Source organism: Chelon labrosus, assembly GCF_963514085.1.
Source record: "Chelon labrosus genome assembly, chromosome: 8".
Classification (NCBI taxonomy): domain Eukaryota; kingdom Metazoa; phylum Chordata; class Actinopteri; order Mugiliformes; family Mugilidae; genus Chelon; species Chelon labrosus.
In genome coordinates, this window is record NC_140358.1 from 5,932,753 (window position 1) to 5,959,704 (window position 26,952).

Here is a 26,952-nt window from a genome sequence, read left to right on the forward strand (position 1 = left end):
TCCCTTTAAGTAGAACTTTCATCATTAATTAATACCCATTACAATCTTCTGTAGGGGCGGCACAGTGGAATGGTGGTTAGAAAGTTCCGGGTTCGAATCCATGAGCCGACTGGGCCTTTCTGTGTGGCGTTTGCATGTTCTCCCTGTGTCTGCGTGGGTTCTCTCCGGGTACTCCAGCTTCCCACCGTCCAAAGACATGCTTGTTAGGTTCATTGGTGATTCTGAATTGGCGTGCATGTGAGTGTGAATGGTTGTCTGTCTCTCTGTGTTAGCCCTGTAATAGACTGGCGACCTGTCCAGAGTGTACCCTGCCTCTCGCCCGATGACAGCTGGAATAGGCTCCAGCAGACCCCGCAACCCTTTACAGGACAAGCGGTTACAGAAGATGAATGAACGAATCTTCTGTAAACTCTTTTAGCTGCCTAAGCTCAACCATACCTAAAACATAATGTTAAATAAGGAAATCACTGAAATCAGTCTTGTGTTTTGTAGGATTATTTGCTTCAAGGTTTGGTTTGATCACGTTTTTCTCAATTTATTTTCATTAAAAACTGAATCTCACGGCAAGAAATTAAATTTAAAAAACTACGTTGCTCTTATGAGCTTCAGTTTTTTGAGAAGTCTCATAGCAACCCCACAAATATCGTGGAAACAAAAATATCACTAAAAACAAAAACTGTCAGTAGTTCATATCATGTATTTACTGTGTGTGAGTTACAGACTTAATGTCCCCTGGTGTAGTACAGTGAATATCCTGTATAACAGTAGACCAATCAGATTGCTCTAAAATTGTTCCCTCCCACTTGATTTTCTTACTTTAAAGTGAACCATTTTACAACATGCTCTTATTCTAATGCAGACACACTGGGATTAGTCAGAAAATGCTGGTCATATTTTATTTACTGCTGATGCTCAGAGTGGGACGTAAGTATAAGTAGAAAGCTCAGACTTATTCCACATGCTGTATATAGTGTTAACTAGATGAGTGTTGTCTTGGAGTTTACAATATGTCACATACAAATCTGTTCCTCTTGTTTGTACGTAAATGATTCTGTCTCAGTTATTTATCGATGTATTTGTTTTTTCTTTCAGGGTGCTCAGATGATCATAAGTTTGTAACAAAGACTGTTGGTGTTGGACAAAATGTGACTCTTACATGTGCTCGTCAGGAATCTTCACAACAAGAATCCTTGTTTTGGATCAGGATTATTTCTGGGAACTGGCCTGAATTCTTGGGAGGAACGTTCACATTTGATATCCCTGGTGCCGATAAGACTCCTCAGATTACAACAAACACTCACATTACAACAAGACAAGAGCCAGGAACGTTTGTTCTGCATATTAGTCAAACTAAGCTCAGTGATTCTGGGTTTTATTACTGTTTAAAAATCAAAGAGCTCAAAATGACATTTCTGAATGGAACATTTCTGAGAATTAAAGGTAAACAAATGTGAATTTGTGTTCTCATGTATATAATTAACATTTTAACTGATGTCATTTTTAATACTGTCAGTAAGACATTATTTATTCCTTTATATTTTCTAGGAGCAGAACCAGATATCACTGCCTTCACTGAAGTATCTCCATCTGATTCAGTTCATCCAGGAGACTCAGTGGCTCTGCAGTGTTCAGTCCTCTCTGACTCTGACAACAAAACATGTCCAGAAGATCACAGTGTGTACTGGTTCAGAGCCAAATCAGATGAATCTCATCCCAGTTTAATTTACGCTCATCAAAACAGTGGTGATGAATGTGAGAGGAGTCCTGAGACTCACTCACAGAAATGTGTCTACAGCTTCTCTAAGGACATCAGCTCCTCTGATGCTGGGACTTACTACTGTGCTGTGGCCACGTGTGGACAGATCATTTTTGGAAATGGAAAAAAACTGGTCAATGAAGGTAATTGTGTTATTATTTTGGTTTGATAGTAAACATCCTCATGAGCAAGTTCTGTTTTAAGTTATTAAAAACAATATTTTTTTTTAACCGAATTTTGACTTTGTTTCTTCCTCTCCTTCTTTCAGAAACCAACATGTGGTCACAGACGCTCATCTCAGTTATTTTTCCTCTGTGTGCTGTCCTGGTTATAAGTCTGATTGTTACAGCTTTCTTCATTTACGACAAATGTGATCGTTGCAGCGGTAATAGTAGTTACATATTGTATTCTAGTCTTAATGTAATAACAAATGAAGCCTTCTATTACTGATATCTGTGTATTTTCTGCTTCATAGGTCCTACTGAAGTTGTTGTCCACAGAAAAAGTGGTGCAAAGAAAACTCTGCAGGTAAGGGTTTTATCTACTGGATTAACCTACAAGTTATGAACCTTGTTTAACTTGTAATTAATGTAATGTGTTTCCTAAGAGAGGTGAAGACATATTGGTTTATTCTGCTGCCGTCTTCACCATAATGAACGGGGACCAAGGTGGAAGAAGGAACGTAAAAGCAGCAGAGAGAGAGAGGATGTACATGGCTCTGCAGGCTTTTAGTCTGGATTAGTGAGGTCTGTTCATTTTAGCATCCAGTTGATATTTGTTTAGAGCGTAAATGTTTGTCACATTGAACCACTGGTAATACTGTATATTATCATTTTATTTCTGTCATTCTTCTACCAATAATAAATGGAATAAATAAATAAAGGAATCCAATGATTTTCAAGTTTCTGAGAAATACCGAAATTAAGTTTCAGTTATAATCTGTAGTTCTTACAAATATATTATTGTGAGTTGCAACTGTTTCTGTTTTATTAGTTTGTTCTATCAACCAATGTAAATAAATAAAACACACTTTCTCTCAACATGTGGAATCAATGAATCACAATTAATATTTAAAACACTGAGTTCATCAAGTTACAATCCTCAGTTTCACAGATGTATTGAAATACTTCATCTTGCAGAATTGCAGAAATACAATTTGTCAACAAACTGAAAAGCTGATGCTCTCCATCAGGACAGAAAACACTGTATTTTCAGTCACATTCTGACTGCTTTCTCTAACTATGGGATAGCAGCTGGCTATAAGAAGCTCTGTGTGAACATCCAACCTGAAAGACTTAGGGAGAGGTGGGCCGGCTCTGCTCTGAGTATAAAGAGAGGTGTTACCCAGTGTGGGAATCTGCTCTGACAACAGACTACACACACTCTGAGCTCTCTCTCCTCTTCTTCACTCTTGCCATTCGTTTTGTGGAGACACCCAGTGCTTAATAGTTCTTTGTTTCACCATCCTGCAATAATACAGAATAAAAAAAATCAGTGTTATTGAACATTTAGACCTTATATCTACAGCATCTTCAAATAACTGAATCATGGTGATTGTTGTATCAGTGCAACAATTCAGAGTCTGAATATGACACTTGTAAGTCATCAATGGTATAAAACTACACTTGTGATATAATTTAAAAACAGCATCAGCAGTATGCAGGAAAGACCAAAAACAAGTATATAATAAAATCTGGTCTTGTTCATTTAATTAATTATTTTAGGCCCTGTGTAATACTCCTATAGTGGCATACTGTATAGACCTTGATTGCTTAGCAGTGACTTTACAATGAGCTACAACATCCATTTATTTCATTTCTAAGATATTTACCGGAGCCATGATTGATCCACAGTTGACTGGTCATGTTGTATGGAGAGCCATCTCTGTCAAAATGAAATAAATAAATAAAAACGGAAATAAATAAATAAAAACGGAAATAAATAAATAAAAACTGAAATAAATAAATATACATCTGAAATAAATAAATATACCCCTGCAATAAATAAATAAAATTATTTTTTAATGACACTTTTATTTATTTAAAGACACTTTTTTTTTTTTTTTCAGGACACTTTTATTTCCAAGCGCCACATTTATTTATTTCCAGAGACCTTTATTTTGTTAGGCCACATTTATTTATTTCCAGAGACCTTTATTTTGTTAGGCCACATTTATTTATTTCCGGAGACTTTTAATTTGAAACGCCACATTTATTTCCGATCGCCACATTTATTTCCGAAGGCCACATTTATTTCCAGGCTCTTTTTATTTCCAATCCTTGTATGTAATGAGGGGGCGTGTCTAACCATAGAACCAGACCGAAGTACAGAAGTTGACCTGTCGATCGCGCTCACTGAGGGACCGCGTTCGCGGTATATGTATGTTCGAGAGATATGAAGGTATGTTCCAGACCTTTTCATTTGGGTGAGTGTTTTGATTGTTTACTATTGGTCATGTATTAGCGCAAAATGCAATTTTACTTCATAATCATTGCTACCAAGACAGCCAGTTAGCCAGCTGGCTAACTAACTAACTGAGATAACCACCTAACTAGCTGGCTAACTGGCTGTCTCTAGTTGGCTAGTTAGCCAGCTGGTAGATGAGTAGATCGATAGACATTCACTTTTCTGTTATTTGCGGATATTTTGAGTTTTGATATATGTCGTTTTACCACAGGTAACCCAGCATATGTAATGAATGAGTCACACCCCGACAGGGCTCCATCCCTGCGCCTGGGTTACCCCGGAATTCTACAGAATGTGTGTGCGTTGTGTCTGCGCTCCGGAACGGCAGCGGAGCCGATACGTTTAAATTCTAATCAATGTGTGTGCTTCCATCGCGCTTCCAGGCGCTCCGGAGCCTCCACAGCAGACACGCATAACTTGGATTTTTGCTGGACGCCGGACCACAACGCAGCAATTCAGCACAGAGCAGATCGTGCGGGACAGGGAGTCGTGCGCAGAAACTAACATAACAATAAAACATCCGGTTAATTTTCAAAATAAAATACGCCGTGTTCACGGCGGACCATATTTCGCTGCACTACACCTTGAAAACATAATGAGCGGAGGCAGGCCTGAATTCAACAGGTCAGAGGTTTTTGTGGTTCTCGTTATAGGAACTATATCCTGCTATATAACTGATTTCGCGAGATCTCGTGGGTCCTCATGATTCCTGCTGTCCGGCGGAGCCGCACCGCAAGCGCAGCCGGTGGGTGTTGACGGACGGCGGTGCGCGGAGCGGACACGCAGCGCAGCCGTTCCACCATGCACAGCATCCAGTGGAATTCCGGGGTTACTCTGATGTTACTCAGTCGGACCGGTACTCATGCAGATAAGAGCGACTTAAAGGAAGAAAAGACCAGGCAAACACACATATGGCAGAAAATGAGCAAGATGGAGACAACGCAGAGGCCCTTACCTGTATGCAACACATATATCTGTATATCTTTGTGTACTTATGTTTTTGTAATTGTTGCTGTTATACCATTGTGTTATTTACACCTACTACAAAACAAATGTTTCTTAGCTGTATAAGTGTATATAAGTGGTGTAATTCCTTGACAATAAATGTAATTCTGATTGTGATGGTCTGACTGTCTTTTATTAGAAATGCCATTGTAATTGTGCAATTGTTTGGGTGCAAGTATTACAGAACAAATAATGCAAAGAATTGTGCTAAAGAATAATGCAATGCAATCAAAAAGTGAAGCCCTTTCAGGTAAACAATTCACAAACTACTACTTGCATTAAAAAAATGTGCAAAAGTTGACATAAGTAAATACACCGATCAGCTATTACATTGTGACCATTTGTACAATATAATGTGATCCAATACAACAGCTGTGCCATAAATTTTGACTTTGCAAAGATAATGTTCAGTTTTTGATTGACATGGGCAGAGAATATTAGACTACATAGTGATTACTGAAGTTGTATTTTGAACTGGAACAGAGCATTAACATGAGAGCAGGTCTCCGCAGCTCCGGCCGAAGAGGTGCAGTGGCTTTGAGGGCGGATCGCCGAGACGCTGCGACTTCAATACCTAAGTACATTAATAACAACAGGAAATGAAAAGAATGAGCACAGAATGAACAAGTGATGTATTCTCATTAAACACTAACTAGCTAAGCATGCTAAATGAAAGGTAATAAGTTAAGGCTATTTACATACCTTTCATCACTGACGATGTTCCCGCAGTTCGCCAGTTTATAAATCTCCAAGTCTTGAACCCATCCATTGATAAATTGAACGTGGACTTCCAACAACTTATAAGAGATAAACTGCTCGCCGGTGTAAGCACTCACAACACAGACAAAATACCCGTACAAGTCTGGGAAAGTACTGGTACTGTAGCTGTTTACCTTGAGAAGCAGCTAGCGTTCGTAATCGACAGGTTAGCTTCTGTTGCTTCGGTCTGGCTCTATGGTTAGCCACGCCCCCTCATTTACATACAAGGATTGGAAATAAAAAGAGCCTGGAAATAAATGTGGCGTTTCAAATTAAAAGTCTCCGGAAATAAATAAATGTGGCCTAACAAAATAAAGGTCTCTGGAAATAAATACATGTGGCGCTTGGAAATAAAAGTGCCCTGAAATAAATAAATGTGGCGCTTGGAAATAAAAGTGCCCTGAAATAAATAAATGTGGCGTTTGGAAATAAAAGTGTCCTGAAATAAAAAAAAGTGTCTTTAAAAAAATAAAAGTGTCATTAAAAAATAATTTTATTTATTTATTTCAGGGGTATATTTATTTATTTCAGTTTTTATTTATTTATTTCCGTTTTTATTTATTTATTTCCGTTTTTATTTATTTATTTAATTTTGACAGAGATGATTCTCCATACCAACCAACCATCTAATGAAAAATGTCACAGTGTAGCTGACCTTTGACCCCTTGGATCTAAAATGTCATCTTTTAATCACTATATTGTTTTAGATAGTTAAATTACATTTTGTCATTATTAGAAAATGGGTTGTTAAGCTTTGGCAAACATGTGTTTTATGAGATCACAATGACCTTTGACCTCTGACAAAGTGTAGTCACTTCATCCTTGAGTGAACATTTGTGCTGTTTTATAGTAACAATTGACTCATTTCTCTTTACTTAGTTGAGCAGGTTTTGCCACAATATGGATTACTACTGTATGTGAATATTATATTATTGGTATACAACAAATATTTCTATTTTGCACAATAAAAATGATGGTATTTAGTAAATTAAGAAATCAAAAATATCAATTAACTAGTCCAGTCCTCAAGTAACTAAACGCCAAGTCATCACATAAGTGTTTTGTAATTTTCAAGAGGATGGAGAACAGAGTTAGTGGGTAACAAAATGGTTTTAAATGTTTTACATGTGAAAGTAGAATCGGCTATATCCCGGCTTTCCCTTGGTGATCTAATGTGTTTAGATCCAATTATTTAATGATAAATAATTAATTTTGATAATTCTGGCTGACGAATTGAACAACTTTTTTGCGCGCTTTGAGTCTGGAAACCGACTGCCTGCTGCACTCCCAGCCAGAGGGGAGGACACACTCGTTGTGACGGTGTGTGACGTGAGGTTGGTGTTTAAAAGGGAAAGGAGGAAAGCAGCTGGACCAGATGGGATTAGTGGACGAGTCCTCAAAACCTGCACTGATCAGCTGGCGCCTCTGTTTACAGTGATATTCAACCTCTCACTCAGACAGTATGTGATCCCAACCTGCTTTAAGAAATCCATAATAGTCCCTGTCCCAAAGAAACCACACCCCAGCAGTTCCAGTGACTTCAGGCCAATAGCCCTCACATCTGTGGTGATGAAATGTTTTGAGAGACTGATCAAGACATTCATCACCTCCACACTGCCAAACCACCCTGGATCCACTAAAGATCACATACCGGCCGGACAGATCCACAGATGACGCCGTAACCTTCCTCCTCCACAAGACCCTCTACAGTACTCGCTGTACACACATGACTGCGAGGCCACATCAGACTCCAATATCATCATCAAGTTTGCTGACGGCACCGCTGTTGTAGGACTAATCTCCCACGACAACCTACAGGAGAAAGCATACAGGAGGGAGGTGTCCCACCCGGAGAACTGGTGCCGGGAGAACTATCTCCTGCTGAACGTCAGCGAAACAAAGGAGCTGATTATGGACATCAGCAGGAAACAGTAGAGGGACTTGCATGCAGTTATTATCAGTGGCTCTGAGGTGGAAAGAGTGGACACTTTCAGATACTTGGGAGTGACCATCTCACAGGACCTGTCATGGTCTCATCACCTGAACGCCATGGTGAAGAAGGCCAGACAGCGTCTCTACCTCCTTAGAGACGTTAAGCTCCCTCTCAAGGTGCTCAGGAACTTTCACACCTGCACTATTGAGAGCATCTTGTGTGGGAGCACCACCACCTGGAAGGCAAATTGTACCAGGCAGGACTTCATAGCCCTCAAAAGGGTGGTCTGTTCAGCGGAGCAGACCATCAGAACCCCCCTCCCCAGCCTGCAGGACATTTACACAAAACGTTGCAGGTTAAGGGCCAAGAAGATCCTGAAACAGTACAGTCACCCCAGACACTCTGTCTTCTCCCTACTGCCATCAGGCCTGCATTTCCGGCCTGCATTTCCGCTGCATTTTCTATCCACATGCCATCTGTCTGCTCAACTCTGAGCCTTAAACTGGACCTAAATACCACTGGACTTAAGTCACATAGCTGTTTTCAATACTGTAAGTGAGTACATATACGAACTACCCCCTAAGTTTACATTTCAAGTTTACAGTCTGTATTTTATTTTATTTTTCTCATTTTTAAATTTACACTTGTACTGTTTACTTTGCATGTTATGTGCAGTTACTACTGTTTTACTGTAGTACTTTTTTACTACTGGCTGCAGGTAACAAAAATACATTTCACTGTGTATTGCACTAGGGCCTTTCTGTTTGGAGTTTGCAGGTTCTCCCTGTGTCTGCGTGGGTTCTCTCGATTAATTGGTGATTCTAAATTGGCCGTAGATGTGAGTCTGAGTGTGTCTGTCTCTCTGTGTTAACCATGCGATGGACTGGCAACCTGTCCAGGGTGTACCCCCACCTCTCGCCTGATGACAGCTGGGATACGCTCCAGCAGACCCCCGCGACCCTTAACAGGAATAAGCAGGTATAGAAGATGAATGAATGAATGAATGTGTATTGTACTATGTATAACTGTGCATGTGACAAATAAAACCTCTTATCTATCTTATTAATTATTTATGATAGCCAAACACCAATACTTAACGCCCTTAGTACACAGGCCCAACAACAGCATAGTAGTAGTCCCAGCATCAGACAACTTTTAACTTTTACAATGATTTGAGCAAAAGAGAAAGAAGTATGCAGTAGTTAAAACTCCAGCAACACCTGAAATATATGGAGAAGTGTTACAGCTTGTGGCCTTTATCAAAAATGCTTTAAATAGGTGTATAGTAAGGAATCAAACAAGGAAATAAGTCAAATTAACCACTAATCTTACATGGCCACATGTACATATGAGTCAATGGGGCTACAGTAAAGGTGGGTTGAGCATATGGTCATGAAGCTAGAGTCAGCTATTGTGCAAAGTTGACCAAGAAAACAAAATGTTTAACACATCAGAAGAGTAGCACCCCATCTGAGCTATCATTAACAAACTGTAAGAATTATATATGTCCTAAAAATATATAAGTAGCAGTTAACTTGTTTTATGAGTCTGAATGTCTGCCATGAACATTTATTTTCAGCTGTGGTTTCAGTATCATTTTCTCAGGTGAATATAATCCTCTTTCTCTCTGGTCTCAGAGCACTAAGTAAAGGCCTTGGGCATGTTCGACAAGAGAACAAGCTAAACCACATTCACAAGCTACACTGACAGAAGCTGTGGTGAGCTGTTTCTCCGCCCTCTGACCAACCACTGAAGCTGTTTACTCAGAACAGGCCTGCCGATTAGCTTCTACTAGATATGAAGAGAAAGAAGAGCTACAAGTGGTTTCAGCAGGCTACATTTAGAAGAGCAACTTGCTACTTATATAAAGTTATTAAAAATGGAACGTGTCTTTGATTTGTACCTTCAATCTGAGAATATACAGTTGTCATATTAGTTTATGTTTTGTTTCCCTTTGAATCCAGCTGTATTGATTCATTCACCTTTCATTTGAGCAAAGTTACATTTGATCATTTTGCCAAATGATGCAAAAGTAAACAAGGGGGTACAACGTATTTAATGACAGCCTCAAAGACCTGCTCTGGATAAAAGGCCGTTCTGTCATCGTTCAGCAGCTACCAATGAGTCAACCAGAGAAAAGTGATAACACACAGCTACAGTATATAACAGTAATGTTTAACTGACTAACCTGCAATATGTTCTGATAACAATCTGAATATACATACTTTGGTACGTGCATTTTACATATAACATTCAGTAATACACAGGATAAGATGTTATAATCCCTTGTGCCAAAATCCCAGGCAAAACACATTTAGAGGCCCTGTTCAGCTAAGAGACCCTACTTAACCTATGGTCATATAATATGACAATTAACCTATAATCTACATAAACTAAGTAAAAGCTGCTGGCTTGTAAGCCCATTGAGCAGCATAGTTCAGACATTGTAAAACATTAACTAAACGCTGCTGGCTTGTATGGCCCGCTCAGCAGCTAACCATAGCTACCACGTAACAAGAAGACAACAGCAGTATGCAGCATGTCATTGGGGTTTTCAAGTGGGCACCTCCCTTCACCGATGTTTCGTTAAGTTAGGCCCACGACACCTCGAGAAGGCTTAACAGTGATTTCCAGCGTCCTGGAGTCACCCCCCTCCACACCGCCACTGCACAACCCTGTTTCCCTCACCATTCGATGTCTATCAACAGCTAATATAGTAACTAATAACCACGTAACAAAAACAAATCTACCATGATTCGCCCCGTTGATGCGGACTGAACCACGAGCCAAACAAACAAATCTACCATGATTCGCCCCGTTGATGCGGACTGAACCACGTAAAAAACAAACAAATCTACCATGATTCGCCCCGTTGATGTGGACTGAACCACGTAACAAACAAACAAATCTACCGTGATTCGCCCCGTTGATGCGGACTGAACCACGAGCCAAACAAACAAATCTACCGTGATTCGCCCCGTTGATGCGGACTGAACCACGTAACAAACAAGCAAATCTACCGTGATTCGCCCCGTTACTGCGGGCCGAAAACACGTAACAAACAAATCGAGGCCTACATGCGGCCTTCCTTACCTTAGCTAGTTCCCCAGCTAGCATGCTTTCTGCGCACCCATAACCAGTCGCTCGCTCTCTCTGCTGCCCGGGACATGTTGCTAACCGCAGTCCTCTGGCTCCTTCCTCATATGCCCAGCTCGCTCAGCAGAGCAATCACCGACTTTGCCACAAATCCACGGCAACCCACTTCTACCGGGCGGACATAAGCCTTCCATCCATTCTGCTCTGCATCTGCTGCTAACTCTGCATACTTAGCTCTTTTTCGCTCATTAGCCTCCTCAACTCTATCTTCCCACGGGACAGTCAGCTCTATGAAATAAACCACTTTCTCTGGCTCAGACCACAACAGCAGATCTGGCCGTAGTCGAGTGCTAACTATCTCAGCTGGAATAACCAGTTGTCCATTTAAATCCGCTCTCATCTGCCAGGCTCCTCCTACTCTTAGCTGTCCCGTGTTATGCCTGATGCCTGCTGGTCTAGCCTTTTCTCCCTCCCGTACAAACTTAATACATCTATTCTCTCTGTTAACGGCCATGGAATTTAAATTCACCCGTTTTTCCTCAATTGCAGCTGCTAAACATTTCAGTACCTGGTTGTGACGCCAGGTATAATGTCCTTGGGAAAGACTAACCTTACAACCTGTCAGAATATGTCTAAGCGTGCAGACACAAGTGCACAGTGGACAGGCATTATCCTCACCTACCCATTGGTTTAGGTTCTGGGGAGTTGGCAGCACATCTTAAGTAGCCCCTAATATAAATCTAATTCTGCTAGCCTCCATGCTCCAAAGCTCTCTCCACTTCAACTTCCTTTTCTCCACACTCTCCCAGTTCACCCACTGACCCTGCTTAGCCTGCGACACTGCCTTCGAGCATCTAACTGCTTCCTCCTGCTTCTGTACTTCTTCCACTACCATCTTTCTCCTTTCCACTGCTGATGCCTTGCTCCACAGAGGTTTCCCTGCACACAGCCCTAGGCCTCCACGCCCTTGCTGTACATGCCCTATGATATCTCTATGTTTAAGAGCTGCCTGTGCTTGCTGTACTGCCTCTTTTGCCTTCCACTTCCTCCCTGTCTTAATAGTAGGCGCTACACTCCTAACCACTGGATCCTTTGACTGAGTAAGAGTCATTTCCAGTCTAACTTTAGCACACTTAAACTCCTCTGTTAGGCTGGTAACTGGGAGCTCCAGAATGCCTTTCCCATACAAGGCTGTGTCACTTAAGCAGCGTGGGACACCAAGCCACTTTCTGATAAATGAATTAATCATTCTTTCTAACTTTTCTACCTTTGAAAGGGCAACCTCATACACCGTCAGCGGCCACATTAGCCGAGGCAGTAAACCAAATTGCCAGCACCACAATTTTAACTTCCCTGGTAGCCCTGACCGGTCTATGCTTGAAATGCCTTGGATCATTTCCTGCCTCAACCCTTCAAACTGCGCCTTATCACTAAGACTTGCATCATACCATCTTCCCAAGCTCTTCACTGGCTTTTCCAGCACTGTGGGAACTACCTCATCATTTATAACAAACTTCTTATCTACTACCTTTCCTTTAACAATAGAAATACTCCTAGATTTAATAGGCTTCACTTTCATCCTAGCCCACTGCAGGTTGCTATTTAGCTTATCCAGCAATCTTCTGGTACAAGGAGCGGTTGACGTTGCTGTCGTCATGTCGTCCATGTAGGCCCTGATTGGGGGGAGGCGAAGCCCTCCTTGCAGCCTTTCTCCACCTACCACCCAACATATAAAACAGAAGTGAAAGACCAGCTTCATGAGATTAAAATAGAGACTGAGACAGGAAGTACAGCCCCTTTGTATTCACTCCCCTGTGTGAAAGGCCAACCACAGCTTAAGTTTCCATCAACCAGTTTTGTTTATCTGAGTCTTTCTGTGTTTCAGGTGTAATTGTTCTGTACACACAAAACAAGGTATAAGATACAAAGGCATCACTAACATCTCTTTATGTGTCAACACACCAGTATCAGCTATAGTATTTATTCATTAAGATAATGTTTGTGAATGAAGTGACACACAAGGTCAACTCAAAAATCAGAACGTCGCTATTTCTCTCCAGACCTAGCGAAACTCACGTCTGCACTCACAGTTGGAAAAATTATGCATTTAGATCACAGTTCACAAAATATGAATGTCGTTCATTAAATGCCATCATGCACAACACTGGGCATAGAGAGGGTCAAACCAGTGACCTCATGGTCAGATGCTTCTTTAACCACCAGTTCACAGCTCCCCTAAGTTTGTTATGGACAACATAGATCCCTGACTGGAATCAAACTAGGGACGTTGCAGTCATGTGCTACTGAGATGATCTGCTTGAACATCTTTCTGGGACACTGTGACTGTGACACTCTGAAGGGAGTGTAGAGGATGGAGGGTGTGACCACAACCACCTCTACAGCTCTGTGTGATGAGCTCTTCCTGCTGAAGTGACTGATATTCAGAGTGGGTAGTATTGTAATATTTATATATAAAATAAAATGTTAGATATCTGGATTATTAGGAGTCTTATCTGGATATGAATGCAGTATATTAAATCAGACACTAGCTGACGGGTTCTGAGATTGTTGCTAATATTAGGAACTACACAATATTAGGAAGGTGGTCATAATGTTATGCCTGATTGGTGTATGTTTTCATGAAATTCAGTCTTTACTGAATGCAGGAAAGCATCGTAAAACATATCTCTCTTACCAAGACAGAATTCAGAAAACTAAGTTTGTCTTCTGTGTCTTATACTGGGAAACAAATACAATAAATTGGAGTAACTGAGAGTAGCCAGTCTTTGTCTTTCCATTTGATTTTGATGAGGAGGATGTTTGAGTCCAAAAAATTAAAAAAAAATTTAGAAATCAACGTGTCATGCAATTTCTTCCTCCGTGACGACATATATAATCAGGAAATAAAATAACCTGTCAATCAGAGCAATGTTTGTCTTAAACAGCAAGACTACTGTAGACTATTTAGTTTTCAGCTTAAAAGTTCACAACTTAAGAAAATAGAAAAGAAACATTTTAGGTTTTTATTGCCATTCACCTCTTGTTTTTTCTAATTTGCTTTGTTATAGAAAACCACCGTGAACATGAAGCAGAAGCTAGGTGTCGTTTCATGTGCTCAGACTGGAAAGATAATTTCCACTGTGGTAGTACAGTGACATACCAGCGGAAAAATAGACCAATCAGATTGACCAATATTTGGTCCCTCCCACTTGATGCGATTACATTAAGGTTGAACCCCCTACAACATCCTCTTATTTTAACGCAGTCACACAGAGATCAATCAGGAGATGCTGATCATATTGTATTTACTGCTGATGCTCAGAGTGGGGCGTAAGTATAGAAAGTCAGCTTCTTTTCATATTATGTATATTTTACATGTCATTTCTTGCAGATATCTTTCAGACTATGGCATATATACATCTGATTGTCACTGCTCTGTTTAATCTTTAGGATGCACAGATGATCTGACCTTTGCAACACAAACAGTTGATGTTGGAGATGATGTGACTCTGATCTGTCCCCGCCAGACATCAAGAATGTATCAAGAAACCTTACATTGGATCAGGGTTGTTTCTGGAAACTGGCCTGAAGTCTTGGGAGGAACATTCAACTTTGATCATGATGATGTTAATAAGACTCCTCACATTACAGCAAAACAAGAGCCTGGGACCTTTATTCTGCATATTAGTCAAACTAAGCTCAGTGATTCTGGGTTTTATTACTGTTTAAAAATCAAAGAGCTCAAAATGACATTTCTGAATGGAACGTTTCTGAGAATTAAAGGTAAACAAAAGTGAATTTGTGTTCTCATGTACATAATTCACATTTTAATTGATGTTATTTTCAATACTGTCAGTAAAACATTATTTATTCCTTTATATTTTCTAGGACCAGAACCAGATATCACTGCCTTCATTCAAGTGTCTCCATCTGATCCAGTTCATCCAGGAGACCCAGAGACTCTGCAGTGTTCAGTCCTCTCTGACTCTGAGACCAAAACATGTCCAGAAGATCACAGTGTGTACTGGTTCAGAGCCAAATCAGATGAATCTCATCCCAGTTTAATTTACGCTCATCAAAACAGTGGTGATGAATGTGAGAGGAGTCCTGAGACTCACTCACAGAAATGTGTCTACAGCTTCTCTAAGGACATCAGCTCCTCTGATGCTGGGACTTACTACTGTGCTGTGGCCACGTGTGGACAGATATTATTTGGAAATGCAACTAAACTGGACGACGAAGGTAACTGTAACTGTTTAATGAGAATATTTTAGTATCTGATTGAATCTGTTAATATAATGTAAAAACACATGTGTTCCTAATGTATAGACTTACATAATGTAATTAATTATCACTACTTGGTGCTTTTATTTTTTCAGCACTCAACACGTGGGATGTACAGAAGGCCAGTATAGTCGTCTTTCTGTTATGTGCTGCTTTGGTTACAAGTCTGATTGTTATAGCCTTCCTCATTTATACCATCAAGAAGAAAAGCTGTGACGGTAATCAGTCTGATCAATCTGCTGAACAGTATTTTATAAAAGCCTAAAATAGAGTTTCACTATTGATTTGTGGTAATTAACTGACATTGTTTGTCATTTTAAATTTCTCTGTTGTTTTGCAAACAGATGCTCCAGTGAAAAGTCAGCAGGTAAGGTGTACAAATGAGAAAAGATAGAAAATATCAGTGGAATATTTTTCTATTTTTCCCTCCATAAATATAAATATTACCTGCCATCTCATAACATTGTTACATTACTTTCTTATCTATCCTCAGAGAGATGAAGATACATTAGTTTATTCTGCACCAAACATCAAAACGAGGAAAGCTGGCAAAGCAGAGAGAAAGAACGCACAAAGAACAGAGGAAGAGATCATCCACTCTGATGTCAGAGCTTAAACAGTTTATTTTTATTTTTGTATTTTTTATGTATGTTGAAAATATAAAACTTAAGCAGTACCCATGTGTGATTAGAATCACTAATGTAACAGTTGAATGTGTATTCTGTTCAGTCTTTTCAGAGTTGTTGAATGACAAGAAAGTTTGTCATTCTGATGCAAAAGTACCAGCATATTTTACGGTCTTACTTAATGTTTGTTATTTTTTTATGTTTTATTTTTTCACAGAAATGTCCTATATGTATCAGCACAGTGTAACATTACTCTGCAAAATGGATTGTGTATGTGTTTCTTCTTTAAAATATACAAAGTAAAACTATGTACAAAACCTATAATAACATTTCACATAAAAATAAAACACATTCAATATTTCTGATGCATCATTTCCTTTTATTGATTTTAAAGCTGCACAAATTTTGATTCATGTTTCCCACATTCATTTTGATAATATAGTAAAATAGTTCAGTCAGTGCTGAAGTTCACAGTAGAAACAACCACATACTCATTGTACAATTGCAATTCAATCATTTCTCTCACATTTGATTAAATGTGATTAAAAAATACAACAGCAAAGTGAATTTGTCAACAGCTTACAATTTTTGACAAATCTGATCAATACCTCATGGACTGGAATTCATAGTTTCATATTGACTGCAAATGTGTCTAAATTAACTTGTCGTTTAAATATTTGATTTAATAATTGAACATGTCTGTAATCAATAATCCAGGCAGAACTAGTGTACCACCAACCACAGAGCACAAGTCAGTACAAAAATAGGACTACATTTGCTATAGATAAACTGTGTGCTTATTTGCATCATAACAAGTAATTTTATCATTGTGGTAGATCTTACAAAACAGATGCCATAAAACCTTGAAAATAATGTGAATTACAATAGAATAGAATGCCTTTCTTGTCATTGTACAAATACAACAAAAATTAAGGTGTATATAGTGAATAACAGACACATTACAGACAGTGGGTTAGTGAGATTATTTGTATGTTTTTTCAGAGAGTGGCATGGGGTAGTGGGGTACTCCAGTGACACAACCTTCAACTGAAAAAAAAAAAAAGCTTGCCATATTTCAAAAATAAAAGAGGGTTTGTAAAACAGCAGCACACCCAGTGAGAGAGAGGAACTGAAAGTGTGTGGGGGTAGGTGGATTGCACTGTTGCTGTGCATCTTGGTGCCACAGGAGCAGCCACGACCTCTCAACCAGTAAGTGCACAATGAACAGTTTGTATTTTCCATTGCCATCACAATTTCACTCTGTGTATGTACGCTAAGAGATGAGGAACCACGCAAACTGAGTACATGCATAAAGGAGAGCTCTAGGCCAGCGTCTGCCTAGAGTTGCCCCACGCAATCTGAACAAGTTCAGACTCAGTTTCCAGTCGGAGAGACCCATGCAAGACATCAGATCCCGTGAATGGTCCTGCACCACCCACACGAACCTGCTCTGATGGAGAACAGGTGTTTGTGAGACCATAACAAAAGCAGGAATTGTACAAGGTACATGCCGCCCTGACAGTTGATGTACACTGTTGCCATCCTATTGTAATGCAACACATCTGTTCATCAGCTGCAAAGCAAGGGGTTTCAGCACATTCAGGACCATGGACAGCTCCAGGCAGCTGTTGAGAAGAACAGTGTTACGTGTGCCAAACTCTCCAAAAAGGAAGACATGGGTTCTTCCAATCAGCCAGATTCTCCAAATGTCCTTGTATGAAAGAGTCACAGGGAGATGACCACACAACATTAAGACATCATGCCCAGGAACTTCAGCACAGAAAGTAGTTCACCCTGCCACACACCACAGAACAGCAGAGTTTAGTGCCTCCAGCCTGGGTGAGGACAGTTTTGCTCTCATAGCAGTGGAGTACATGTCCACTTGTACACTCAAACTGATAATCTACCAAGAGTCCATGATGATCAGGTCATGAGCTAAAACAGCTTCTTGTTCCACTACTTATGTAATGGCTCTAATTCCATTTACACATGTTTTGATGAAGGACTTGAGATGGAAATCTAAATAGCCCTACTAGGAATGTTTAGCACCTTGTCTCTTTATTGTTTCCTACTGCATCACACTTTCAGAACTATTGACATTTAGATTTTTCATAGCATGAAAAGAAGCCAGAGACTGAAGTATGTTCTTGAAAGAAAAATATTGGGTTTAGATACTAGATTTAGCAAACAGGTTATATTCATGTACATTCATGGCAGCAACAGTGAACAGACCCCAGCATTTCAGGCACCCCTCATTGAATTTCCGAATCCCCGAGCTGGTGAGGATAATCAGACACCCACTGTTTGGGTTTACAGACCCTGGAATCATTCAGACGTCATGAAGGCTGTTGAAGGTATTGTTTCTCCCAAAACAGATGTAGAACAATTTATCATAAAAATAAGAGGTCTGTACAATAGCTACAAACTAAATGGAGATGAAATGACATGCTGCCTTATGAGCAGCTTAACTACCGATTGGGCTACAGTCAAAGGAGATTGGAATCCACACAACGAAGCAGGCATCCCACTTCAGTGGAATGAAAATCAAGTACGGGGGCTGGGCCCACAACTGACAGCCTTAGAGGCCAGACTTAGAGCGGTCTTCCAAAGGGGAGATGACTGGAGCCAAATTGACAGAGTAGTGCAGGAAGAAGATGAGTCTGTGATTCAATACGAGGCTAGACTGAGAGAAGCGTATGACCGACATAGTGGAGTTCCATCTCAGCTTAATGGCGCTCCCAATCCACGTTATGAGTCTCAATCAGCATGACTGACCGCCCCAAAATCAGGTCATGCACGCACGCATGCGCACAATGATAACATGAACACAGACAGAAGACCAGAACATGACCTTGACAAATACCAAATATGACCCACTGTTGAAGAAAAAAACAATCCAAGTCTAGTTCCAAGTTTGCTGAAGTGGTGCAGGTTTATTGGAGTTCCAGGTCATGGTGAGCCTACCGACACAGAGTGGGTCCGAGACCGGAGACTGACCCTGAATGCAGGGCCAGAGCACAGATATTCCCTGTCCCCAGGTGTGGTTGCAGACAGTTCCTGAATAGATCGTATAGTGGATGTATATTGGTCAGTCGAGGGCAACTTTACACAGGAGGGTGAACTCAGTAGGGGGCAGGGGTGGCTCCCAGACATGGTCAGAACAAAATGACAAACGGACAAAGGAGTGACACTCAGGTAGTATGATCAAGGCTCTGATCAGCAGGGGAGAGGAGACGCGGAGGGTAGACAAAGGAGTATGATCAGGAAACTCTGATCAGCAGGGGAGCAGAGACAGGAGAGATCAACATATGGCTGGAATTGCCCCAGACGAGTCAATTCCAAAGTCCCTTCAAAGTTTACTTCTTCACCCACACATACACGGAGAAGTGTTAAACTTGGATAGTGTTGATTTGTTGCTACATGCAGAAGGAGAAAAACCTTTTATCACTCTAAATGTTTGTGGTCAGGAGACAGTGTTCCTTTGTGATTCAGGAGCGTGCAAAACTGTGCTACGAGAAGATGAAGCTCCACGCAGCTTGCAAAATGTCAAACTACAGGATGATAGTGCTGTCATCAACTGGGAATAGATTCATTGAGTTCTTAACGAAAGAGACAACACTATATGATCCAGTTACTGGTTTCACTACAAAATTACAAATAGTACTTTTCTCCTGTTGTACTGTCAACCTCTTAGGAGAGATGGTATGCATGAACTACAAATAAGCATTAAAACCAACAAGGAAAGGTATGACAGCAGTCAGAATGACAGGCCCCGTATCAGTCACAGCAGATGTGAAAACTGAAAGTGAACAAAAAAAAAAAACAGGAAATGTAGTGCAATCAGAATGTGAAATGCACATTACCTCTCATTACCTAACGACTCCAGGATCAGACAAACAATATGAAGAAATCTTCTTCAAAGATCCTAAATACCCACTTACAGTAACAGCTTTGTATTGGGACAAACACGGGAATGTGGGAGCTGCAGTCAAAGGTGATAAAAGATTCATAGGCATGTTCAGAGTGTTCTCTCTCCCTCATATCAGTCTTGCAAAAACTAAAGAGCTACAGTGACACGACATAGGAATGATGGTATATGATGGAGAAAAAGTAACAGAGTCTTCCTTCTAAAAACATTGTGCTGAAAGTGACAAAACATTCTGCCATCCCAAATTACAGCTGTACAAAAAGATCTTGAGCTGGAAAACTACCGTAAATTCCGGACTATAAACCGCTACTTTTGTCACTTGCTTTTGACCCTGCGGCTTATATAACGGCGGATGGATTTTTACAGCTAACGGTCACCAGGGGCGCACTATCATGTCATAGACGATGACACGAGGATTAAGAACTGACTTTTCTGGTATAGTAGGCTGGTTATTTTGATACAGTAAACGGCCGTGTTACTGCACCTTTACTGCTGTGTTGGCTGTTTTCGAAAAAGATTTTGTTGAGCAACCGGGTTACTGCACTTTTGCTGCCGTGTTACAGGCAAGCACTTTTACAAACAAATTAAATTTAGCCATTTAACATTATTGCCTCGTCAAGCGTTGTAAGCTTTGTTTTTTGTTATACTGCACTACTACGCTAGGAGCGCACCGTTGTATTATTTGTGCACTGCACGAATGCTGTTTATAATGTCAAAGATGTGAAAGTTTGATCATTGATTGATTGTTTGTTTGATTGATCGAAAGATTTATGTTTGTCACATGTAAATAAATGGTCATTTCTGTCCCGACAATCGCCTCCGTGGTAGAAGAAACCCTTACGGTAATTAAACATTAAAACACAGCGGTTTATAGTCGGGTGCGGCTTATATATGGAACAATCTGTAGTTTCCCCAAAATTTAGCTGGTGCGGCTTATATTCAGGTGCGCCTTATAGTCCGGAAAATACGGTACAGGTCAGGCTCAGACACATTTGAAATCTTTGAGCTGAGAAACCTCTGAAATGTATACCTAATGAGTTGTGGTCTACAGGAACCACTGATGTAGGACTGCTTAAAAATGCTCAGCCTGTCAATATAATACCTAAAAGCAATTATAGACCATTTAAAAGACAGTATCCTCTAAAACCCGAAGCAGAAAATGTAATAAAGGGACTAACTGAAAAGGGTTTGTTAAGTGAATGTCCAGACTCACCCTGTGAAAACATCTAGTGGATGAAGATTGGTAAATGATTTACAGGCTGTAAACAAAGCTGCGATTCCACAAGCTCCAAATGTACCAGATCCTTACACTCTGTTAAATCAATCAATACATGGTATACTGTAACAGATCAGGCAAATGCATTCTTTTCAATACCAGTGGATCCAAAGTCACAATTCTGGTTTGCTTTCACTTACAAGGGAAAGCGATTTACATACACCAGATTAGCCCAGGCTTTTTCTGAATCACTATATTCTCTCAAGAAATAAAGAAGTGCATTGACATATTTGAGCCGACTGACAAAGAAAGTCAAATTTTAACCTATGTAGATGATGTCTAGCAGGCTAGACGCTGTGAGCAGAGCTCTGCCTGCTTGTCTGCAGGCTGTTGTAGCAGCAGCTCTAGCAGTACAGACTTCAGGACCCTTAGTGTTATATAGACCAGTGTTTTTCAACCACTGTGCCATGGCACACTAGTGTGCCGTGAGAGATCGTCAGGTGTGCCGTGGGAAATTATTCAATTTCGCCTAATTGATCTAAAAAGCATTTTTTGAAAACAAATTATTATTTGCAAATAATATGCCATTGTCAAGTGTCTGTGTATATATATGTCTGTATATGTATATATATATGTCTGTATATGTATATATATATATATGTATATATATATATATATATATATATATAAGATTTTTTTCTTTGTGTTTATTTGATTCCTATTCAAGACACTTTGACAAGAATTACTTTATATTGTTAATGTAGGCTACAGAGTTTAATTTTTTTTTTTTTTTTAACATTTTCGGTTGGTGGTGTGCCTTGTGATTTTTTTCAGTAAAAAAAATAAATAATAAGGTTGAAAAACACTGATATAGACCATTATCACTTAAAGTTCCACATGCTGTCTCCCTGCTTCTGTTGGAACACCAACACTTACACATGTCAGCAGCGAAACATCTGTCATGTATGGCTACTTTATTAGCACAACCGAACTTGACCATTGAGAAATGCACAACTTTGAATCCAGCAACACTTCTACCAACAGCTGAAGACAGTGAACCACATGACTGTGTTGCAGAAACTGATGAAAAAGTTTTGCCCCGCAAAGATCTTAGTGACACACCACTGACTGACTCAGACATGGACATATTTGTTGATGGTTCAGCAAGCAAAAATCCTGATGGTACAAATAAAGTAGGTTAATGCTGTGGTCACCTTAAAATCAGTACTAAAAGCTGAACTTTTACCATCACACATGTCAGCACAAGCTGCTGAACTAATAGCACTAACTGAAGCATGTAAACTGAGCAAAAATAAAAAAGTGAACATATATACTGATAGTCAGTATGCCTTCTCTACTTTGTTTTTGCACAGCAGTGGAAGAACAGAGGAATGGTTACTTCCACTGGGAAGCCTGTGACACACACAGACTTATTGTTACAACTCTTGGAAGCAATCCAGCTTCCACACAAGGTTGCAGTGTGCAAGTGTGCCGCACACACCAAAGGCATTGACGATGTCTCAGTTGATAACAGAAAAGCTGACGACGTAGCTAAACGAGCGGCACAAAAACCAATAAAAACTTTTTTGATGGACTCTGAGATCACAAAAATAACCTCTGACCTACTACCTGACTTACAACATTCTGCAACATTGCAAGAGAAACGCTATTGGAAAACAAAAGGAGCAATGCAGAACAGTGAAGGAATTTACATCTGATCTGAAGGGACACCCATCCTCCCTAAAGCTGTATACCGATATGCTGCAATGCTGAGCCATGGGCCTAACCATGTCTCAACAGGGGGGATGGTAAGGCTAGTAGAACAAACTTATACAGCCTATGGAATAACTTAATAATTTTTTGCACTAATATGTGCAAAAAACAATCCAGGCTTAAACCAGGCTCCTTCCCAAAATCTACATATCCTTTCCAACAAATTGAGATGGATTTCATTGAATTGACTAAATGTGAAGGAAAGAAATATGCACTTCCTGTCGGTCACCCAGATGCTATATCAGTAGCTGAAGCATTACGCAGAGAAATAATACCACGTTTTGGAATACCAGAAAGGATTTGTGATAATGAGACACATTTTGTGAATGAAGTAATTGCACAATTGACACAGAACTTAGAAATACAAGTAAAATATCACTGTTGCTACCATCCACAATCAGCTGGACTTGTAGAGAGAACAAATCAAACAATTAAGAGCAAATTGAGAAAAACAATGGCTGAAACAGGAAAAAATTGGATTTATTGCATACATTTAGTGTTAAAGTTCATGCACATTACCCCCAATAAAACAGAAGCAGAAGACACACTTGCAGACTACATGAGAAAAACACTGATGCATAGAGATGTCCAGAACAAAGTATTGCCACCCTTTTTGTTTGATCCTATTCCAGAACCCGAGAATCTAAAACCAGGTGACCTGGTCCTCATCAAGGTGTTCCAGAGGAAAAAGTGGTCTGAGCCTAGATGGGAAGGCCCATACACCGTGTTACTGCAAAAGAGTGCCACCTACCAGCGGTTAAAGTGGTTCCTGCAGTTCTCAAACCCGGTGAAGAAATCAATGATCCCTGAGGTATAGTGGTAAGGGAAGTCTGAGGGAACACTACAGCCCTTACCTGGACTCCTAAACTACAAATAAATAAGTAAATATAAATGGCGTCTCAGAGACAATGGATAAACATAGTATGCATTGCATCTTGTTTGACTATTCTGTCTGTTGTGAACTTGTGACTGTTTGGTGGCTCCTACCTGTCATGCTTCCACAGTTAGACCTGTATAGAAAAACTAGATCAACTGATTATGACACTCGTACTGACGACGCTTGGTTGGCTGCCATCTCTACTACTGTGTCCAATCCAACAGTGTATACACTTAACTTCTGGTATCTGTATGCTAAGTATGTTGCTGAATCGCATAATCGAACCAACTCCTATGTGTGTACTCACATGCCAGTCGCCTCCACCAATCCTTATATAGTGCCAAGGCCGTTTCCAGACATACCTAGTTTGTTTCCTGATATCCATATCCTGATCTCCCATGCGGATGCTGTATTGTTAAATCAGACCATCCTTAAGTCAACCGGAGCAAATTTACCACCACCTAGGAAAAGCTCTGGCCTGGGGTTTTCAAAACTGAGAGTAACAAAGGAAAGAGACAAAAAGCCTGTATTTGGACCTGTTCACCTTACACCGGGAATCAAATTTACGTGTTACACCCAAGGTCTTATTCTGGGCCCTAATCCGGAATACTTAGGACAAATACCAACATTCTTTTGCTCCTCCATTCTCACTCCGTGCACCCAATACCAAAATAACAACACTCTGAATGACACACAGAATGTTAACGGCAGCAGCTGCGCTCCATACTACACTGTTCCAGATGTTATGGGCACTTACCCCCAGACAGATTTGATGTGGCTGTGTGGCTATAACATGTATCTTAACCTTCCTCCAAGCTGACTGGGTCGTTGTGCCCCTGTTTTGCCCTCTGACCATTCTTACATTATCTCAGCAGAGCCTCATTTGGATGAAGGGCATCGGAGGAAACGGTCCTTTCAAAGACATGACTCAGTTTGGGGAACAGATGTTCCTCAAGATCATAAGCTGTGGACTACTGGAGAAAAGGTAGTTTTATCTTTGTTTCCATCTCTAGGCGTGGGGAAGCTCATGCTTAGAATGGAGACTATGAACTACCGATTCTCTGGGTTTGTGAATGCCACATTATCTATTTTTGAGGCTCAGAGGCAGGAACTGAAGGGCCTCCGAGCCATAACACTCCAGAACCGCATTGTGCTTGACCACCTTACTGCTGCAACGGGAGGGGTTTGTGTCATTATTGGTACTTCCTGCTGCACTTATGTACCTGACAATGATGAGGATGGAGGAGTGATTCAACAGGCGATTGCTAATCTAACTTCACTACGTGATGCTGTTAATAGAGATTTTAAGACTAATGACTCGTGGTTTACAATTGGCCCATGGTACATGGTATTTTTTTTTATTTTATTTTTTTACAACTTTATTTATAATTTTCAACAAAACATTGACATAAGTTCAGCATTTCTTACAAAAGTTGTGAACCCCACCCCCCAACCCCCCACCCCCATCCAGGTGGCATCCCCACAAATAAGAAAACAGGTATACACAATACAAAAAAAAACAAACAGACAAAAAAAGAAAAGAAAAAAACAAACAAACAAACTAACAAACAAAAAACTCAAACCAATCTGTGTCGATCATTATAGCACCAACATCCGGACCTCTGGCACATGAGAGAAGTAAAAAAAATAAATAAATCCCAACAGTCAGAATATGGGCATTGAGGAGACGGCAGTCAGAGAAAAGAGCGAGAAAATAAATTACCAACAAATAAAAAACAATGAATCAGGCAAAAGGCAGACTTTTGATATGAGTTATGAACTGTGACCAGGTTCTGTCATATTTACCCTCCAAGCCGTGCACTGTATACCTAATTTTTTCCAGAGCTAATCCCAACATCACCTCTCTAATCCAATGGACATAGGAAGGAGGGTTCTTCGCCTTCCAGTTCAGCAGTATCAGACGGCGGGCATGCAACGAGGCAAAGGCTATTGCATTTTTATGGAGATGGGAGAGCTTTAGCTCATCACGAGCTACACCGAAGATAGCTATCAAAGGGTCAGGCCGCAGTGTTTCGCCAGATATAGCTGACAGTGACTGAAAAACTGATGACCAAAAACCATACAAAGATGGACATGACCAAAACATGTGCCCCAAAGAAACAGGAGAATAAAGACATCTAGGACAGTTTGGTGCAACATTAGGGTATAATTTAGACAGTCTGTCATTAGAATAATGCAACCTGTGGACAACCTTAAATTGAATCAAGCCATGTCTAATACAGAGAGAAGATGTGTGTATACGCTGTATGGTATTTTTCCAGGTGTCTTCTGGTATCATTTCTCCGACCTCTCCTTCCCATGCTGCCTTGATTTTGTCCCATGTATGAGGGCAGCTATCAAGAATTAATGCATAGATCTTTGATATTGCTCTTTTAGTAGGTTGACTCACATTAAGAACTAAATACAGTAGGTCTTTAGAGGGTGGAGATGGGTACCCTGAGAAAAATTTAGAGGCAAAACTCCGAGCCTGAAGGTATCTGAAGTAGTGAGACTTAGGTAAATGATGGTCTTCACATAGAGATTTAAATGAAACAAAGCCATCCTCAGTGAAGAGCTCTCGAAAGAAGACAAAGCCACTTCTGTGCCAAGCTGCAAATGAATGATCTATTTGAGATGGTGCAAAAAGATGATTAAACATTATTGGAGAGAAGCTACATGTATTTGTCAAATTGACCCCAGATCTTAATCGAATTTTGAACCACCAAATTTGAGTTCAGCTCAGGTGCTTTGATATTTAGTGGGAGAGGGGCAGTTAAGATCGAAATCGGAGAAACTGGGAGTGTAGCTCTCAGTTCCATATCAGTCCAGACTGGACCCTCCTTATCTGCAAACATGGTTATCCAATATGTCAGCTTGACAATATTAGCTGCCCAATAGTAAAATAAGAAATTAAGTAAACCCAAACCACCATCAGATTTAGCTCTCTCCAGGCTTGCTTTCCATATACGTGCAGGTTTTTTGTTCCATATGAACAAAGAGATAAAGCGATCCAGCTGAGCAAAATAGGATTTGGGCAGAAAAATGGGAATCATTTGTAATAAATAAAGAAACCTGGGCATTACAGTCATCTTCACTGCATTTATCCGTCCTGCCAGTGAGAATGGAATTTTTGACCACCTATCCAGATCAGTTTTGGTACGATCTAAGATAGACCTGTAGTTATACTGGAAAATAGCTTTAATTGAGCCAGCTATTTTTATTCGCAGATATGT

The 26,952-nt window shown here is 40.2% G+C and overlaps 1 protein-coding gene across 1 annotated transcript; it reads left to right on the forward strand.

The window, feature by feature from the left end:
- The first annotated feature begins 703 nt into the window (after positions 1–703).
- LOC311492048 (uncharacterized protein) lies at positions 704–16,068 on the forward strand. Its single transcript, XM_084550176.1, has 5 exons — positions 704–1,440; positions 1,546–1,899; positions 15,395–15,517; positions 15,644–15,666; positions 15,793–16,068. The coding sequence occupies exons 1-5, from the start codon at positions 1,071–1,073 to the stop codon at positions 15,913–15,915; spliced, it is 993 nt and encodes a 330-aa protein (XP_084406302.1). The 5' UTR covers positions 704–1,070; the 3' UTR covers positions 15,916–16,068.
- Positions 16,069–26,952: the final 10,884 nt, after the last annotated feature.